Source organism: Cetorhinus maximus, chromosome 2 (genome assembly GCF_964194155.1).
Source record: "Cetorhinus maximus chromosome 2, sCetMax3.hap1.1, whole genome shotgun sequence".
Taxonomy (NCBI): domain Eukaryota; kingdom Metazoa; phylum Chordata; class Chondrichthyes; order Lamniformes; family Cetorhinidae; genus Cetorhinus; species Cetorhinus maximus.
In genome coordinates this window covers 228,398,932-228,420,264 of record NC_135880.1, presented here as the reverse complement: position 1 = coordinate 228,420,264, position 21,333 = coordinate 228,398,932, and the positions used below count along the sequence as shown (strand labels likewise).

At 44.5% G+C, this 21,333-nt stretch overlaps 1 protein-coding gene across 1 annotated transcript in view; it reads left to right on the top strand.

Moving 5' to 3' along the window:
• LOC144671671 (glutamate receptor ionotropic, kainate 4-like) overlaps positions 1-15,647 on the top strand; it is a 123,953-nt gene extending 108,306 nt beyond the window's left edge. The window contains exon 15 of the mRNA XM_078533687.1: positions 14,656-15,647. Coding sequence (XP_078389813.1) covers positions 14,656-15,021 — 366 coding nt within the window. The 3' untranslated portion in view covers positions 15,022-15,647. The remainder of the gene's footprint in view (positions 1-14,655) is intronic.
• Positions 15,648-21,333: the final 5,686 nt, after the last annotated feature.

Below are 21,333 nucleotides of genomic sequence, written 5' to 3'. Positions count from 1 at the left end.
ATGGGAGAGATACTAAATAAGTACTTCTCATCAGTATTCACCAAAGAGAAGGACTTAGCAGTCGATTTGTCTAGGGAAGAGTGTGTAGATAGCCTGGATCATGTTGAGATCAAAAAAGAGGTGTTAGGCGTCCTGAAGAATATTAAGGTGGTTAAGTCCCCAGGGCCAGATGGGATCTACCCCAGAGTACTGAGGGAAGCAAGGGAGGAGATTGCTGGGGCCTTGACAGAAATCTTTGTATCCTCACTGGCTACGGGTGAGGTCCCAGAGGACTGGAGAATGGCCAGTGTTGTTCCATTGTTTAAGAAGGGCAGCAGGGATAATCCAGGAAATTACAGGCCGATGAGCCTTACGTCAGTGGTAGGGAAATTATTGGAGAAGACTCTTCGTGACACGATTTACTACCATTTGGAAGCAAATGGGTGTATTAGTGAGAGGCAGCATGGTTTTGTGAAGGGGAGGTCGTGTCTCACTAACTTGATCGAGTTTTTCGAGGAAGTGACAAAGATGATCGACGATGGAAGGGCAGTGGATGTTATCTACATGGATTTCAGTAAGGCCTTTGACAAGGTCCCTCATGGCAGACTGGTACAGAAGGTAAAGTCGCACGGGATCAGAAGTGAGCTGGCAAGATGGATACAGAACTGGCTTGGTCATAGAAGACAGAGGGTAGCAGTGGAAGGGTGCTTTTCTGAATGGAGAGCTGTGACTAGTGGAGTTCTGCAGGGATCAGTGATGGGACCTTTGCTGTTTGTAGTATACATAAATGATTTGGAGCAAAATGTAACTGGGCTAATTAGTAAGTTTGCAGATGACACTAAGGTTGGAGGAGTTGCAGATGGTGAAGAGGATTGTCAAAGGATACAATGGGATATAGATCGGTTGGAGACTTGGGTGGAGAAATGGCAGATGGAGTTTAATCCGGACAAATGCGAGGTAATGCATTTTGGGAGGTCTAATACAGGTAGGAATTATACAGTAAATGGCAGAACCCTTAAGTGCATTGACGGGCAGAGGGATCTGGGTGTACAGGTCCACAGGTCACTGAAAGTGGCAACGCAGGTGGATAAGGTAGTCGGGAAGGCATATGGCATGCATGCCTTCATTGGCAGGGGTATTAAGTATAAAAGCTGGGAAGTCATGCTGCAGCTGTATAGAACCTTGGTTAGGCCACACTTGGAATATTGCGTGCAATTATGGTCGCCACATTACCAGAAGGATATGGAGGCGTTGGAGAGGAGGTTTACCAGGATGCTGCCTGGTCTGGAGGTTATTAGCTATGAGGAGAGGTTGGAGAAACTCGGATTGTTCTCACTAGAGCGACGGAGATTGAGGGGCGACTTGATAGAAGTTTACAAAATTATGAGTGGCATGGACAGAGTAGATAGTCAGAAGCTTTTTCCCAGGGTGGAAGAGTCAATTACTCGGGGACATAGATTTAAGGTGAGAGGAGAAAACTTTAGAGGAGATGTGCGGGGCAAGTTTTTTACGCAGAGGGTAGTGAGTGTCTGGAATTCGCTGCCAGAGGAGGTGGTGGAAGCAGGTACGATAGTGGTGTTTAAGAGGCAGCTTGACAAATATATGAATAGGATGGGAATAGAGGGGTACGGACCCCGGAAGTGCAAAATGTTTTCGTTGACGGGCAATATGATCAGCGCAGGCTTGGAGGGCCGAAGGGCCTGTTCCTGTGCTGTACTTTTCTTTGTTCTTTGTTCTCTTTGTTCTAAGTCAGCATGAACCAAAAGATCAGCCTGGATTAATTCTTCCACCCCAACCTGTTATTGTAACATATAGATATGTATTACATATATTTACACACAAATTGTTGCTCTTTTTGTTTTATTTTTTTTATATGCTTTCACTAATATGGGCCACCAACTGTACACAATATTGCAACTGCAGCTTAACTAGTGCCTTGTATCAGTACAACTTAGTAAAGATGCATTCCAGTACTGTGTCTTTGCTGGGACCTTCTGAATATCACGCAATTTAAAACATCCACAGCTGCACTCTTTGTATTAAATTGGTGAAGTTTAAGTCTACTTCAAATTCTTCCTCCTTTCGAGAGACCATGGGGGTGATTTTCTTTGGTTCTATTGAGGTGAAAAATCACAGCACTGAATCAACCACTCCAGTCATGGAAATGGGCAAAATGATGGCCAGTCTTAGGTAGGCACCTGATTAATGTATGCAAATCAGGGTCCTCCTACACATGCACCCTTATTGGAGGTTGGTTTAGAGTGACCTAACCAATGCTAGCTCAATCTGATGCAACACTAGTAAGACTTCAGAATGATTTATGAAGGAACAGGAAGAGCATGATTCCCCTTTCTAACCTAGTTATCTCCCCAATTTTAATCTTGACTTCTAGCTTAACTATTTAAAAGAGCTGTCAGATTCATGCTTCTGCCTCCTTCAGTGAGCTACTCATGAACAAAAGTTTATTGTTTGTCAATCAGATGTAAAGGAGGGTGTTGGGCAGACAATGCAGGCAATCACTGAATGCATCCTCATACAATGTCCACTGGTTGTTAAAATTCATCCAGCAAATTTCAACAATAGTTTTGTGTACCTAACACTGTATCTGTTCTAACATATTGTGACTATAGTTATCAGCTACCATTCAGAAAGCTGATTAAGCTGATTTTGAGCAGACAGATTGCTCATATGCCTACTGTTGCAAAAATATCAAATGTCATGATTCATACATTTTAGGAGAATGATTTTTAGTGGGGATTGGATTTTAAGTGTAAGATAATGGAAGCACCTAGTTTGGGAGAATGGTTAACAAACCTAAGTAATTACAATTCCAAGGAAGGTTCCTGTTTCCTTAAAGGGATTAAAGTTAGAGGTGTGAAAACAATATACAATAGGTGGCCTTTTTTTAGCTTCAGAAAGGAGCAAGCAAGTCTGGTAAGATTGCAAAGATAAAAACAAAAAACTGCGGATGCTGGAAATCCAAAACAAAAACAGAATTACCTGGAAAAACTCAGCAGGTCTGGCAGCATCAGCGGAGAGGAATAAAGTTGACATTTGAACGTTCTGTTGAAGGGTCATGAGGACTCGAAACGTCAACTTTATTCTTCTCCGCCGATGCTGCCAGACCTGCTGAGTTTTTCCAGGTAATTCTGTTTTTGTTCTGGTAAGATTGCAGTTGTCCCTATTAGAGATATAAATTAGTCATGTAATGCCCTAGATCAAGGAAAGGTTGGAAAGCAACTGATAAACAAGGGAAGGTCTTAAAATATTCATATATTTTTCAGATCAACGGACGAGTTTGGGAATTGAAGTTAATTAGTTGAAGTCTCTATCTGGGACATCCCAGGCGTGACATGGGGTTTTCCAAGGAAAGTACCCTTCTGTTTAAATCTGTGATTTTTCACAGAAAACAGTTTACATTTGGAGCTGGAACAGCTTGAAAACAAGCGGAGAGAGAGAAAGCTGCCAGCATTTGGAGCCAAGGAGCAGCTATGAGGAGCAGAGGGAGAGAATTTGCCAGAGGCTATAGAAGGATTATCAGGAAAAAAAGGGGGTTTGTGAATGTATGTGAATGTACGGAGTATAGTAAATAAGATTGGGGAGTTACAGGCACAGATTGCCATGTGGAAATATGATGTGGTGAGGAAGGGCAAAATTGGGTTTTAAATATTCTGGGGTACAAGGTGTCCAGAAGAGATAGGAAAGGAGGAGGGGTGGTGGTATTGGTTAAGGAGAGTATTGCAGTGCTGGAGAAGGAGGATTTCCCAGAGGGTTCAAGGACAGAATCGATTTGGCTAGAGCTAAGGAACATAAGGGGTGCAATTACATTGCTCGGTATAGTCCATAACCGCCAACTAGTGAGAAGAACAAATCTGCAGGAAAATTAGAGTTGCAGGCATTATAGAGTAGTTATAATGGGGGACTTTAGTTACCCGAATGTAGACTGGGACAGTGATAGTGAAAGGGACAGAGAGGGGCAAAAGTTCCTAGATTGTGTTCAGCAGAATTTTCTACAGCAGTATGTGTCCAACCCAAGAAAAGATGTACTGTTGGACCTGGCTCTTGAAATGAGGTAGGCCAAGTAGATCAAGAGTCAGTGGGGGAACATTTAGGAGACAGTGATCATTGTATTGTATGTTTTAGGATGATAGAAAAGGACGATAGGCAATCCGGAGTAAAAATAATTAACTGGATAAGAGCCGACTTCGATGGGGCAAGAATAGAGCTGGGCCAGATAGACTGGAACGAAAGATTGGCAGGAAAAACTGTAGCTCAACAATGGGCTATCTTCAAAAAAGAATTGGTTTGGGCACAGTCAAGATATATTCCATCAAAAGGGAAAGGTAAGACAAACAAATCCAGAGCTCCCTGGATGAAAAAGGAGATTGAAATTAAGATAAAGAAGAAAAAGTGCGCTTATGACAGGTGTCAGGTAGAAAATACAACTGAAAACCAAGAGGAATACAAAAGGTTCAGAGGGGAGGTGAAAAAGCATGTTAGAGAAGCGGAGAGGGATTGAGAAAAGACTGGCAGCCAACATAAAGGGGAATCCCAAAGTCTTCTACAAGCATATAAATAGTAAAAGGGTGGTAAAAAGAGTAGGGCCGACTAGGGGTCTAAAAGGGAATTTACACATGGACAAAGGGGCTGTGGCCGAGGTATTAAATGAATACTTTGCATCCGTCTTTACCAAGGAGGTAGATGCTACCCAGGCCATGGTGACAGACGAGGAAACTGTCACCTAAAGGGTTCAAAATTGATAAAGAGGAAGTGTCGGTACTTCAAGTTGACAAGGAACTTGGACCGGATGAGATGCATCCAAGGATATTGAATGAATTGACAGTAGAAATTGCAGGGGCACTGGCCATAATCTTTCCGTCTTCCCTAGACTCAGGGGTGCAGAGGACTGGAGAATTGCAAACATTACGCCCTTATTCAAAAAAGGTTGTTAAGGATAAGCCCAGCAATTACAGACCAGTCAGTTTAACTTCAGTGGTGGGCAAGATTCTAGAAACAATTATTCAGGATAGAATTAGTAGTCACTTAGAAAAATATGTGTTGATAAGGAAGAGCCATTATGGATTTCTAACGGGGAAATCATGTTTAACTAACTTGCTGGAGTTTTTTGAAGAGGTAACAGAAAAGCTTGATGAGGGTAATGCTGTTAATGTGGTGTACATGGACTTTGAAAAGGCATTTGATACAGTGCCACACAACTGACTTGTGAGAAAAGTTATTTCTCATGGAATAAAAGGGACAGTAGCAACATTGTTACAAAATTGGCTGAAAAATAGGAAGCATAGAAACATAGAAACAAGGAGCAGGAGTAGGCCATTTGGCCCTTCGAGCCTGCTTCGCCATTCATTATGATCATGGTTGATCATCCAACTCAATAGCCTGTTCCCGCTTTCTCCCCATATCCTTTGATCCCTTTCGTCCCAAGAGCTATATCTAACTCCTTGAAAACATGCAATGTTTTGGTCTCGACTACTTTCTGTGGTAACGAATTCCACAGGCTCACCACTCTCTGGGTGAAGAAATTTCTCCTCATCTCAGTCCTAAATGGTCTACCCCATATCCTCAGACTGTGACCCCTGGTTCTGGACTCCCCCACCATCGGGAACATCCTTCCTGCATCTACCCTGTCTAGTCCTGTTAGAATTTTATAAGTTTCTATGAGTTCCCCCCTCATTCGTCTGAGCTCCAGCGAATATAATCCTAATCGACTCAATCTCTCCACATATGTCAGTCCCACCATCCCAGGAATCAGTCTGGTAAACCTTCACTGCACTCCCTCTATAGCAAGTACATCCTTCCTCAGATAAGGAGATCAAAAATGCACACAATATTCCAGGTGTGGTCTCACCAAGGCCCTGTACAATTGCAGCAAGACATCCCTGTTCCTGTACTTGAATCCTCTGGCTATGAAGGCCAACATACCATTTGCCTTCTTTACCGCCTGCTGCACCTACATGCTTACCTTCAGTGACTGGTGTTCAAGGACATCCAGGTCTCGTTGCACATTCCCCTCTCTCAATTTATAGCCATTCAGATAATAATCTGCCTTCCTGTTTTTGCTACCAAAATGGATCACCTCACATTTACCCACATTATACTGCATTTGCCCACTCACTCAGCTTGTCCAAATCACACTGAAGCATCTCTGCATCCTCCTCACAGCTCACCCTCCCACCCAGCTTTGTATCATCTGCAAATTTGGGGATATTACATTTAATTTCCTCATCTAAATCATTAATATATATTGTGAATAACTGGGGTCCCAGCACCGATCCCTGCGGTACCCCAGTAGTCACTGCCTACCATTCGGAAAAAGACCCGTTTAATCCTACTCTTTGTTTCCTGTCTGCCAACCAGTTTTCTATCCATCTCAATATACTACCCCCAATCCCATGCGCTTTAATTTTACACGGCAATCTGTTATGTGGGACTTTGTCGAAAGCCTTCTGAAAGTCCAAATAAACCACATCCACTGGCTCCCCCTCATCAACTCTACCAGTTACATCCTCGAAAAATTCCAGTAGATTTGTCAAGCATGATTTCCCTTTCATAAATCCATGCTGACTCTGTCCGATTCTGCCACTGTTTTCCACGTGCTCAGCTATTAAACCTTTTATAATGGACTCTAGAATTTTCTCCACTATCAATGTCAGGCTGACTGGTCTATAATTCCCTGTTTTCTCTCTGCCTCCCTTTTTAAATAGTTGGGTTACATTAGCTACCCTCCAATCTGTAGGAACTGTTCCAGAGTCTATAGAATCTCGGAAAATGACCACCAATGCATCCACTATTTCTAGGGCCACTTCCTTAAGTACTCTAGGATGCAGATTATCAGGCCCTGGGGATTTATCGGCCTTCAATCCCATCAATTTCCCCAACACTATTTCCCTACTAATACTGATTTCTTTCAGTTCCTCCCTCTCACTAAACCCTGTGTTCCCCAACATTTCTGGTATGTTATTAGTGTCCTCCTTTGTGAAGACAGAACCAAAGTATGTATTTAGTTGGTCAGCCATTTCTTTGTTCCCCATTATAAATTCCCCTGTTTCTGACTGTAAGGTACCTATATTTGTCTTCACCAATCTTTTTCTCTTCACATACCTATAGAAACTTTTACAGTCAGTTTTTATGTTCCTTGCAAGCTTACTCTCGTACTCTATTTTCCCCTTCTTAATCAATCCCTTGGTCCTCCTTTGCTGAATTCTAAACTGCTCCCAATCCTCAGGTCTGTTTTTTCTGGCCAATTTGTATGCCTCTCCCTTGCATCTAATACTATCTCTAATTTCCCTTGTAAACTATGGTTTGTCCACCGTTCCTGTTTTAATTTTGCGCCAGACAGGAATAAACAATTGTTGCAGTTCACCCATGTGCTCTTCGAATGTTTGCCATTGCCTATCCACCGTCATCCCTTTAAGTAACGTTTCCCAATCCATCATAGCCAACTCATGCCTCATACCATCGTAGTTTCCTTTATTAAGATTCAGGACCCAAGTCTCAGAATCAACTACGTCACTCTCCATCTTGACGAAGAATTCTATCATATTATGGTCGCTCATCCCCAAGCGGTCTTGCACAACTAGGTTGCCAATTATTCCTTTCTCATTACACAATACCCAGTCGAGGATGGCCTGTTCTCTCGTTGGTTCCTCAATGTATTGGTCCAGAAAAACATCCTGTATACACTCCAGGAATTCCTCCTCTATGGTATTGTTACTAATTTGATTTGCCCAATCTATATGCATATTAAAGTCACCCATAATTACAGATGTTCCTTTATTACATGCGTCTCTAATTTCCTGTTTAATGCCATTCCCAACATCATCACTACGGTTTGGGGGTCTATATACAACTCCCACTAATGTTTTTTGCCCCTTAGTGTTTTTCAGCTCTACCCATACAGATTCCACATCGTCGGAGTTAATATCTTTCCTCACTATTGCGTTAGTTTCCTCTTTAACCAGCAATGCAACTCCACCACCTTTTCCTTTTTGTCTGTCCTTCCTAAATACTGAATACCCCTGGATGTTCAGTTCCCATCACTGGTCACCCTGCAGCCATGTCTCCGTAATCCCAACTATATCATACCTGTTTACATCTGTGCGGTTAATTCATCCACTTTATTGCGAATGCTCCTCACGTTAAGGCACAAAGCCTTAAGGCTAGTCTTTTTAACATTCCTTGTCCCATTCCCACTATTTTTCACTGAGGCCCTGTTCGATTCTTGCCCTTGATTTCTCTGACTACCACTTTTCTTATTCCGCTTTCTGTCTTTTGTTCTTGTCTTTGATTCCCCTTCCTCTGACTCCTTGCGTAGGTTCCCATCACCCTGCCATTTTAGTTTAAACCCTCCCCAACCACTCTACCAAATGTTCCCCCTAGGACATCAATCCCAGTCCTGCCCAGGTGTAACCCGTCCAGTTTGTACTGGTCCCACCTCCCCCAGAACCAGTCCCAATGCCCCAAGAATCTGAAACCCTCCCCTTCACAGCATCTCTTCAGCCACATATTCATCCGATATATCCTGCTATTTCTACTCTGACTGGTACGTGGCACTGGTAGTAATCCTGAGATCACTACCTTTTGAGGTCCTACTTTTCAACTTACTTCCTAACTCCCTATGTTCTGCTTTTAGGACTTCATCCCTTTTTTTACCTATGTCATTTGTAACAATGTGTACCACGACCACTGGTTGTTCACCCTCCCCCTTCAGAATGTCCTCTAGCCTCTCTGAGACATCCTTGACCCTAGCACCAGGGAGGCAACGTACCATCCTGGAGTCTCGTTTACAGCCACAGAAACGCCTTTCTATTCCCCTTACAATTGAATCCCCTATAACTATTGCATTCCCACACTTTTTACTCCTCCCTTGTGCAGCAGAACCAACCGCGGTGCAATGCATTTGGCTGTTGATGCTTTCTCCTGAGGCCATTTCCCCCCCAACAGTATCCAAAGCGGTATATCCGTTTTGCAGGGGAATAGCCACAGGAGATTCCTGCACTGCCTGCCTAGTTCTCTTGCTTTGCCTGGTGGTCACCCATTCCCTTCCTGCCTTGTGGACTCAGCCTGTGGTGTGACCACCTCTCTACACGTGCTACCCACAATACTCTCCACCTTGCGGATGCTCCACAGTGTTCCCAGCCGCCGCTCCAGCTCCAAAACCCAGGCTTCCAGGAGCTGCAGCTGGAGATACTTCCCGCACATATGTTGGCCCCGGGCACTGGAAATGTGCCCGACTTCCCACATAGAGCAGGAGAAGCACACCATGGCTTTGCGCTCTCCTGCCATGACGTACCCCTCTTAAATTAAATTAAACCTTTTGGAAGATACTTAATTCAATTACTCTTGGGCCCTTCTTCCCTGCTCCTCGTTGTTACAGAATATAGCCCCTACAAACAATGAACCACAAAATAAGACCTTAAAAACTATAAGCAATAAAAGTAGTAAATGCTAACCCGGCCGTACTCACGGTACTCAAAGGATCACCTCATTCCCTCCTCACCAAACTCCCTCAGTCACCCCTGCTCTCCCAGCTCCTCTTCAACTCCCGGCTCCTCTGGCGCTCCTCTTCAACTCCCGGCTCCTCTGGTGCTCCTCTTCAACTCCCGGCTCCTCTGGTGCTCCTCTTCAACTCCCGGCTCCTCTGGTGCTCCTCTGGTGCTCCTCTTCAACTCCCAGCTCCTCTGGTGCTCCTCTTCAACTCCCGGCTCCTCTGGCGCTCCTGACGGCCTGTCCCCGAGTCCTCCTCGCGCTCTCGCCTGAAGCAGAGTAATGGTCAATGAATATTTTTTGGGCTGGAGGAAGGTTTGTAGTGGAGTTCCCCAGGGGTCAGTATTGGGACCCTTGCTTTTCCTGATATATATTAATGATCTAGATCTTGGTCTGCAGTGGACAATTTCTAAGTTTGCAGATGATACGAAGCTTGGGAGTGTTGTGAACTGCAAGGAGGACGGTGTGGAACTTCAAGAGGACATAGACAAGCTGGCAGAGTGGGCAGTTAGGTGGCAGATGAAGTTCAATGCGGAGAAGTGTGAGGTGATGCATTTTGGCAGGAAGAAAATGGACACATTATAAAATAAGGGGTGGAATTGTGAAGGGGGTGCAGGAGCAGAAAGACGGGTGTACATGTGCATAGATCATTGTAGGTGGCAGGACAGGTGGAAAGAGCAGTTAATAAAGCCTATAGTATCCTGGACTTCATTAACAGGGGCATAGAGTACAAGAGCAGGGAGCTAATGCTGAATTTATATAAGACCCTCGTCAGACCTCAGCTGGAATATTGTGTACAGTTCTGGACACCATATTATAGGAAGGATGTGAACACATTGGAGAGAGTGCAGAAGAGGTTTACAAGCTTGGTCCCAGGGATGAGAAACTTCAGCTATGAGGAAAGATTGGAGAAGTTGGGACTGTTCTCCTTGGAGAACAAAGGCTAAAAGGAAACGATAGAAGTTTTCAAAATCATGATGGGGCTGGACAGAGCAGATAGGGAGAAACTGTTCCCACTCATAAAGGGATCAAGAACAAGAGGACACAGATTTAAAGTGATTTGCAAAAAAAGCAAATGTGATGTGTGAGAACTTTTCCACACAGTGAGTGGTTCAGGTCTGGAATGCACTGCCTGGAGGTGCGATGGAGGCAGGTTCAATCGAGGCATTCAAGAGGGCATTAGATGATTATTTGAATAGAAACATGTTGCAGGGATACCAGGAAAAGGCAGGGCAATGGCACTAGGCCATAATGCTCATTTGGAGAACAGGTGCAGATACGATGGGCCGAATGGCCTCCTTCTGTGCCGTTAAGATTCTGTTTTCTGATTTTGGAGTCCCTGAGCATGAAAGTGTTGAGGCCCATGTTATACTATGGGTTCTTTAGACGTCTCAATAATGAGATCTTGAGACCTATATATTTAAACATGAACTCTTTATTGTTAGGCTTTAACTATTTGCAGAGCCTAGGTATTGTCATGTGTGGGGCTATTGCCATGCAAGTAGGTTGCTTCCAGAGTGTTCTCTCCAGACCGTTCTCTTAGTCTATTAACATGTGACTCTATGCATCATACCTTGGGCGGTGCGATTCTCCAGTCCCACATTAACCTTTGCTCTGCCGAGTACCTTTACATTACAGTGGCACGTAGGCACATACAACATCCCACTTTCTTCTCCAAAGAGAACTTTCCCTTCCAACGGAGTATAAGTTTTGGTAATACAATCTTTACTTGTTATCCCTGCTCCCCCATCTTAAGTCTCTGACTTTAAATTTCAGACAGTCTTGAGGCTTGACAGTTCTTCCACATCTCAGTCTGTCATGTTTGGAGGAATGGTAGTGTTTCTGGTCACAGGTTTTGTCACAGGTTTTGCTTTTCTTTGTGAAGCTCCCTTGCTTCATCTTGAGTTTTCCTGTAATTCAGCAGAATGTCCTTGAGTTTCAAGGGGCCACATTTTCAGGATACTAGGTAGACCATTTAGGACTGAGATGAAAAGAAACTTCTTCACTCAGAGGGTGGTGAACCTATGGAATTCTCTACCACAGAGGCTGTGGAGGCCAAGTCGCTGAATATATTTAAGAAGGAAATAGATTGATTTCTGGACTCTAAAGGCATCAAGGGACATGGGGAAAGTGTTGAGATATAGGATCAGCCATAGTCATATTGAATGGCGGAGCAGGCTCAAAGAGCTGAATGACCTACTCTTGCTCCTATTTTCTACGTTTCTTGTGCTATGCTTCCATTCTGCTGTTTGAGACAGTCTTCATTTCTTCTTGTGCTGAATGGTCACAATTCCTTTTGCATTTGATCTTGAAGGACAATCAACTGTTCTTTCAACTGTTTATTTTCTTATTGACTGCTTGCCAACTCACTCTGGGTGTCAGTGCACCGTCTTGTTGACTCAACTTGAATTTTGTGCTTCCAATCTTCCAGTTCAGCTCTGATGCAAACATTTTCCTGTAAAACAGCTTCATTTACTTGCACGTTTCCTTCATTCACAGCCATCTGCGACCTCCGCACTACCATCTGCTGTTGCAGTTTGGGCGCTGTCAGCGTTTTCAAGAAACTCTACTTTTGAGCTTGTCAGCTGCTTCTCAGCCATTTCTTTCTTCTGCTTGTGCATTTCATTGCGCAGGCATGGTCAGCAGCCATCTTGTGGTTTACTTGAATATTGTGTCCCTCGCTCTGGGGTATTCAGTCTCCCTCGCTCTGGAGTCTTTTGGCTCCCTCTCTCTGAGGTCCCTTGTTGCCTTTGGTGCTTTATTGGGAGTTGCCCTCTCTCTGGGGTCCCTTGTTGTCTTTGGTGCTTTATTGGGAGTTGCCCTCTCTCTGGGGTCCCTTGTTGTCTTTGGTGCTTTATTTGGGTTGTGCCAGACCACTCGTGTCTGGTGTAGCTATTTCCTTATCCAAAATGCATCTGGCCCTTCTAGTTTTCTGCCCATGGTCGTTGTGTAGTGTTGCTCACCTGTCTTGTATTCTGAGCAGTTTTTTTTTTTGCTCTGCATCACTCGGGCCTTGCAATTTGTGTAGTTGTGTTCACCCGACTTTGTGATCCGACCAAGTTTTTTTTTCTTACTTTGCATCATTTGGGGGTCTTGCAATGGACTTCCACTCTGGTGGATTCTTCAACTTCTAAGTCTGTGGCGAACCACCTTCAACTTTTTCTTCAATTTTTCTTCTTAGGTGCATGTCTCTCTCTAGTTTGGTTTAAGCTGCTATTAGTTTTTCGTACCTTGGAATATTGTTCCAGGTTCAACATTTAAAATGCCACCTTTCATATCACTGCTGATGTGACATCTTTTAGAAGTGACCACCACTGCCAACCATATTGTAGTATGGAATCTTAAGAAAACTCAATGATGAGATCTTGAGACTTGTATATTTAAACATGAACTGTTTATTGTTAGTCTTTAACTTTTCGGATTCCATGTATTGTCATGTATGGTGCTGTTGCCATGCAGGTAGGCTGCTTTTTCCAGAGCATTCTCTAGAATGTTCTCTCAGTCTATTACTATGTGACTCTATGCATCATGCTATTCCCAGTCCCATGTTAACCCTTGCTCTGCCGAGCACCTTTACATTACAATGGCATGCAGGCATATACAATATCATACAGCAGCCATGGGGTGTCCAGAGTTGTAATGTGCTTAGAGAGTCAGAGGTTGCTTAGCCAGATGTCAGTGGAAGGACCCCATGAAATCTCATACCTCAGAGAATGGCAGGAACACTGAGCAGAATCAGAGTGGATTCTGGAGAGCTGTGGCACACCTTTTTGGTTCCAAGAGAAGTGAAAGAACCCTCAAGATCCTATCCAAGTATAGGGGAACTCTTGGGTGGAAATAACAGTAGAACAAGGAGTGAAGTGTTGAGATTTTTGGGCTTAAAGAATAAATGTTTACAAAATATGCCATGTTAAGGTAGTAGTACATGCTTTGTTTAACACTTGTACATGTTTGTTTGAAACCTGGTAATGTGGTTCTTTCAGTTGATCATCGGGAGTTTGAATTTCTTTTAAAGGTTAGTGGTCTCTACTGAGATCATAACACTATATAGTTATCCTACCAATTCTAATGTTTTGTGAACATAGACAAAGCAATAAGAGACCTGTATAGCACAGCATCTGGTTTTGCCCTCATCAAATGTAAACATCTACATGATATTTTTAATACCTTAGGTCAGGACCCTGTGATTTTCATGGTCTCTATCTCTTTGTGACACACTCATTCCATTATAACTCTTATAATTTTCCTTCCTTTATATCCCTAACTTAATATTTGCCATGTGATATTCCCTTGCCTTCTTGAAAGGGAATATACCCAATGGTCCACTCTCAATTCTATTAAAATTAGCCTAGCAAGCCACTCAACAGTAAAAGAAACAACTGGTTCATAGAGACAGCAACATTACTTTCTCAGAACGACAAGGCAAACTCAGCAAAAGTGCAAAAGCAAAATACTATGGATGCTGGAATTCTGAAATTAGGAATGGAAAATGCTGAAAATACTCAGCAGGTTTTGCAGTATTTTAGGAGAAAGAAACTGAGTTAATGTTTTGGGTCGTTGACCTCTCATCAGAAAAGACATTTCACGAAAGGTTGTCAATGTGAAAGGTTAATTCATGCTTTTTCTAATGCCCGCCAGGGCTCCTGGCCTGCCCGCCAACCTTAAGGTTGGACGGGCAGGACCATTAATTACTTTAATGGCTCTGTCAATGGCCTCAACTGGCCATTGACAGGTCAGCATGCACACAGTTGATTTTGCTGAACCCCCGCCTACATGAAAATTTAAATGGGGCACAGTGATGTCGGGAGTTCCGCCCGACATCACCGCACGTCATTTTACGTGTCGGTGAGCAGGCCCCACCACCCCCCGCTCGCCAACGGGAAAATCCTGGCCTATGAACTCACTGATTTACAGGACAAGTTTAATGTACTAAATGGCTTCCTCCAGATTGTGTTCCTAATTCTATTTTATAAATCTCAAACGTGAAATTCATTGGAGGCACTATGGAAGCTGATCGCCCTCCTGGGAGTGCAAACTGTATAATTTGCTTCCAGCATGATGCACAGTGACCATCTTGAAAAGGATGCTTGCGCAGGCATCCTTTGTGCTGTATGTAACTTGTGTGTTTTTATTAAATACTTTATTTGGCTTTTTCTCTTCCTGTTCTTTCAGATTTCTATTTGCCAGGAGATGCTGAAAGAGTTACGGAGTATTGTGTCATGCCAGGAGAGCTTTCAGTCTCGGCGGAAACGCCGCTTGATAAGGACCCGTTCCAATCACACTGAAACTTCACGTGATGCAAACACCATGAGCCTAAGCAATGGGAAACTGTGCGGTGGCAGAGTGCCAGACCCCACCTCCCAGAGATTGGCACACGAGGCTGCCCTGGCAGTCAGAGGTTGCACCCACATTCGTGTCTGTCCTGAATGCCGTCGATTTCAGAGTTTGAGACCCCGGCCCATGGGGACACCAATACAAAGTGAAGAGTGTCTAGAGTGGGAAAGGGGGACAACCAACAGTAGTGACCAAGAGCAATAGAATGTTGATTTTTTTTTAAAAAAACATTGACACTTAGGCCAATTTGCTCATGGAGGTGAGCTCGATCATTGGTAGGAGGGGGAAATACCCTTTTTGGGGAAAGTAAAGTCCAAACCCTGGACAGCTGGTTATGAAATAACCGTAATCACCTTACACAAAAAGACAATGATGCACAGCGTGAAACTTCTCTCTCCAATCAGGGCAGTGACAGAATTCCTTCAGTAAATTCTGATATAAGAACGAAGTGCCATATCTCACTTCCTATTCTTGGAGTAGCAAGGCCTCAAATTTCAAGCTATGCACTTCTAAAAGCTTATGCCTGGGCCTGTAGAAGGACCATGTTCAACACAAACCAGTGAGTTACTAAATATATAGAATAGAGAAGGAACAATTGGTAAAGGTTTCTACAGTAGCACACAGATTTTATTTGTGTGAAATCCCTTGTACACAAGGCAATGGTGACTAGATGGGGAGAAAGAGAAATACTGTATAAGCCCCTACCTCTGTTTCACCGCACTATGGAAGAAATTGGACTCCCACCGAAACTAGATTGCAAATTTGTGAAATGATTCTATGCAATTCCTGTGTTACAAAGATCTCTACATTAAATTTAGCAAAGGATCTGCATTCCGTTTCCTTGCCTTTTTTGGGGGAAAAAATCCTTAATTGTCATCTCTTGGTTCCACCTACTGTACAGTGCCTATCATTGTAAAGAAATATGCCACTAAAAACCATGTTAGCAGATCAGAAATATGCAGGACCTTTACAACTTTCAAAATAAAACTTGATGCTTAAATTTTACTGAGAGAGAACTAATTCCCTGGGAATTCATGTTTAACACCGAGGGCTCATATACTATTCTTCATCATTATTTACAAACTTCAAAGCTCCAGGCATGGTACTTTAACTTTTAGTTGTATTACTATTTCAAGCTATTGCAGAACCATTTTTAATTACTATGTTTCAGATGTTATAAATTTTTTGAGAAGATTAAAAATTTTGTTAGAACAGCCTTTTTTATATTAAGGATGAGCATTTGTTGCTCATTCGTAGTTGCCCTCTGAAGATAATGTTAAGCTGCCCTATTGAATCACTGCAGTTTAACTGATGTCCAGTGACAGTGATGGAGTGGTGATAAAGTTCCAAGTCAGGATGTATGTGGCTTGGAGGGGAACTTACAGGTGCTGATGTTCCCATACGCCTGCTGCTCTTGTCTAGGTGCAAAGGTTGTGGGTTTGGAAGGTTCTGTCGAAGGGCCCTTGGTAAGTTCCTGCAGTGCATCTTGTAGATGGTACACACTGTTGCCGCCGTGTGTCCATGGTCGGGGGACTGAATGTTTAAGATGGTAGATGGGGCACCGATCAATCAGGCAGCTTTATCCTGGTTGGTTTCGAGCTTCTTGAGTGTTGTTGGAGCTGCACTCATCAAGGTAGGTGGAGAGTATTCCATCACACCCCTGACATGTGCCTTGTCAATGGTAGACATGCTTTGGGGACTCAGGAGGTGAGATATTCACCACAGAATTCTCAGCCTCTGACCTGCTCTTGTAGTCACAGTATTTCTGGTCAATGGTAACTTCCAGGTGGTTGATGGTGGAGGATTCCACAATGGTAATACCATCGAATATCATGAGGGTATTCTTGTTCAGCCAGTGAGACAAGCACAAGACCTCATGACAACATCCATGGTCCAAACGCCGGCACCTGCTCAACTACACCATCACTCAAGCAAGGGACCACAGAGATGTCCACATCACCACCCCCATGACAAATGCTGATGACTGTGTCCCCTCTGTCCAACGACAGTCTCAGAATAAAGGGCAGGCCATATAGGACCAAGATGAGGAGAAATCTATTCACTCAGATGGTGGTGAATCTTTGGAATTCTTTGTCCCAGAGGGCTGTGGAGACTCACTCATTGAGTATATTCATGACTGAGATCGATAGATTTCTACATATTAAAAACATCAAGGGATATGAGGATAATGCAGGAAAACAGTGTTGGTAGAAATTTGAACAGGGTCTCATTGAATGACGGAGCGGGCTCGAAAGGCTGAATGGCCTACTCCTATTTCTTATTTTCTTATGAACACTGTCTTATCTGATCAACCGTATCCATCAGCCTAGCCCCCAAACAATGGAGGCAACAAAAGCAATGTTGCAAGAAAATTAACATTGAAGGTTTCAAAGATCCCACCAAGGTGGTCTTTCCTCAGTCAACATCACACAGTCTCTCAACCTCCAGCTACCAGGAGTTACAATTTTTAGTGCCTGGTGGACCCTAAAGTTCACCATAAGCATCTGTGTGTAGAGGTGCTTGGCCTGTCTACCAAGAAACCTTTGTGACTGGTTTGACAAAAACAATCGAGATACAGGACCTAATCGAGTGTAAGTGCAAAGACTTTGCAGATTGGAGACTTCACGACCTTGAGAAAAGCAGCTGTCCTACAGGCATCAAGGCAAAAGTGCAGCATAAAACCCTTGACATGAAGAACAATTTGTGGTAGAAAGAGCACAGGAGATCCAACAATTCACGGATACAAAAGACATGCGCGGTTTCTTCAGTGCTATGAAGAGAATCCATGGTCCAAGACATGAGGGCCCACCCCGCTGAGAGGTTGGAGGAGAGCTCATCAGAACAGGGAAGCAGTCCATGCTCACTGGAGGGAACAATTTGAACAACTCCTCAACCATCCAGTGGCAGGCATCACGGCAGGTGGGATGGGAAAATTTGGTGGTCTTCCAAAACTCAGTTTCCCGCCGGTGTAAAAGTAGATCGTGATTAGCCGCTCCCGGCTTTCACAGCGGGTGGTTAGGCTGCCGCGCCATGTCAGGAACCGCATTTGCAAGTATTTAAATGTTATGAATACTCATTAAATAGCCAGCTCATCAGAATCACACCACTCCAGATCAAAAGGCCATGTCGGTGGCTAATTACACTGTCATGATTCACGGCCAGATATGTGAGGTGCACCTGGTGACCTCTACTTCACTCGTGACTTTGAGGTATGTTCTCCTACCTTTCTATTCACTGCGCTTGTGGCTGCTCCGACTCTGTGCCAGGCTGTGCAGGCAAGACCAGTGGGTGCTGCAGGGGGGTTCAGAGCCAAGGCTCTCCATTTCAGACCAGCAGTAAGGTGGGGTGGGTGGAAGGGGCTGGAGTACAAAGGCTTGGGTGGGGCGGTGAGACAAGACATGCAAGGGAAGGGGCTGGAGGGCAAACACTTGACTCGGGGGAGGGAGAGACTGGGGAAGGGTGCATCTCAGGGGAGGCGGTGGCATAGAGGTATTGTTGCTGGACTCATAATCCAGAGACCCAGGGTCAAATCCCACCATAAAAATTCTGGAATTAAAGGTCTAATAATGGCCATGAAACCATGTCAGTTATTGTAAAAACCCATCCGGTTCATAATGTCCTTTAGGGAAAGAAATCTGCTGTCCTTACCTGGTCTGGCCTACATGTGACGCAAGCCCCACAGCCATGTGGTTGACTCTCAACTGCTCTCTGAAATGACCTAGCAAGCTGCTCAGTTGTATTAATCTGGTTTAAAAAAAGTCTAAAAGAAATGGAACCAGACGGACTACCCAGCATCAACCTACGCAGCAGAAACGACAATGGCAAACTCAGTCCTGTCAACACTGCAAAGTCTTCCTTATTAACATCTGGGGGCTGGTGCCAAAATTGGGAGAGCTGTCCTGCAGACTAGTCAAGCAACAGTCATACTCAGAGAATCATACTTTACAGACAACATCCTAGACACCAGTATCACCATCCCTCGATGTGTCCTGTCCCTCTGGCAGGACAGACCCACCAGGGGTGCCGGCACAGTGGTATACAGTCGTGAGGGAGTTGCCCTTGGAGTCCTCAACATCAACTCCGGACCCCATGAAGTCTCATGGGCAAGGAAACCCCCTGCTGATTACCACGTACGCCGCCGCCACCACCTCCCCGCCACCCCCCCCCCCCACACCCCCCACCTCCCACCCCCCACCCCATCAGCTGATGAATCAGTACTCCTCCATGTTGAACACCACTTGGAAGCACTGAGGGTGGTAAGGTCGCAGAATATACTGTTGGAAGGGGACTTCAAGGTCCATCACCAAGAGTGGCTCGGTAGCACCATTACTGATCAAGCTGGTCGAGTCCTAAAGGACATGGCTGCTAAACTGGGTCTGTGGCAGGTGGTGAGGGAATCAACAAGAGAAAAACATACTTAACCTCATCCTCACCAAACTGCCTGCCGCAGAGGCATCTGTCAATGACAGTATCGGTAGGAGTGACCACCGCACAATCCTTGTGGAGGCGAAGTCCCATCTTCACATCTTCCATCGGGTTGTATGGCACCACCACTGTGCTAAATGAGACAGATTTCAAATAGATCTAGCAATTCAAGACTGGGCAACCATGAGGCGCTGTGGGCCATCAGCAGCAGCAGCAGAATTGCACTCAATCACAATCTGTAACCTCATGACCCAGCATATCCCCCACTTTACCATTACCAACAAGCCAGGGGATCAACCCTGGTTCAATGAAGGGTGCAGGAGGGCATGCCAGGAACAGCACCAGACATACCTAAAAATGAGGTATCAACCTGGTGAAGCTACAACACAGGATTACATGCATGCCAAACAGCATAAGCAGCAAATGATAGACAGAGTTAAGCGATTCTACAACCAATGGATCAGATCCAAGCCCTACAGTCTTGCCATATCCAGTCGTGAACGGTGGTGGACAATTAAGCAATTCACTGGAGGAGGAGGCTCCACAATTATCCCCATCTTGAATGATGGGGAAGCCCAGCACATCAGTACAAAAGATAAGGCTGAAGCATTTGCCACAATGTTCAGCCAGAAGTGCCCAGTGAATGATCCATTTCGGTCTCTTCCGGAGGTCCCCAGCATCACAGATGCCAGTCTTCGGCCAATTCGATTCACTCCACGTGATATCAAGAAATGGCTGAAGGCACTGGATACTGCAAAGGCTATGGGCTCTGACAATATTCCAGCAATAGCACTGAAGACTTGTACTCTAGAACATCTTCAGCTGCTTCATCAAAGATCTATCTTCCATCATATGATCAGAAGTGGGGATGTTCGCTGATGATTGCACAGTGTTCAGCACCATTCGCAACTCCTCAGAAACTGAAGCAGTCTATGTCCAAATGTAGCAAGACCTGGACAATATCCAGGCTTCGGCTGACAAGTTGCATTTACGCCACACAGTGCCAGATAATGACCAATTCCAACAAGAGAGAATCGAACTGTCGCCCCTTGACATTCAATGGCATTACCATCGCTGAATCCCCGACTATCAACATCCTGGGAGTTACCATTGACCAGAAACTGAACTGGATGAGCCATATAAATATTGTGGCTACAAGATCAGGTCAGCGGCTAGGAATCCTGCGGCAAGTAACTCATCTCCTGACTCCCCAAAGCCTGTTCACAATCTACAAGGAACAAGTCAGGAGTGTGATGGAATACCTTCCTTGCTAGGATGAGTGCAGCTCCAACAACACTCAAGAAGCTTGACACCATCCAGGACAAAGCTGCCTGCTTGTTTGGTACGCCATCCACAAACATTCACTTCCTCCACCACCAACGCACAGTGGTAGCTAAAGACACTGCAGGAACTCACTAAGGCACCTTCCAAACCTGCAACCTCTACCATCTAGAAGGCAGCAGACACATGGGAACACCCACCACCACCTGGAAGTTCCCCTCCAAGCCACTCACCATCCTGACTTGGAAATATATCACCGTTCCTTCACTGTTGTTGAGTCAAAATCCTGGAAGTCCCCCCTTAACAGCACTGTGGGTGTACCTACACCACATGGACTGCAGTGGTTCAAGAAACAGCTCACCACAACCATCTCAAGGGCGATTAGGGGTGGGCAACAAAACCTATGCCCATATCCCATGAATTAATAAAAAAAAACAGACACATGGCTTGGTGTGGGGGAATTATTTTGGGCCCGAAAGCAGAGACAGTCCTGGGCAAGTGCACAAGAGGTCGTCGGGGCCAGAATACATAGACAGTCCTGTGGCTCTGTGCCACAATTTAGAGGGCTGTGCCTGGAATGACTATCCTTGTGACTTGGATGAAGAGACTGAATGTATGGTTGCTAAATTTGCTGATGACACAAAGATAGGTAGGAAAGTAAGTTGTGAAGAGGACATAAGGAGGCTACAGAAAGGATATGGATAGGTTAAGTGAGTAGGCAAGGATCTGGCAAATGTGAGTAAATGTGAAATTGTCCATTTTTTAGAAAGAATAAAAAAGAAACATATTATCTAAATGGTGAGAGATTGC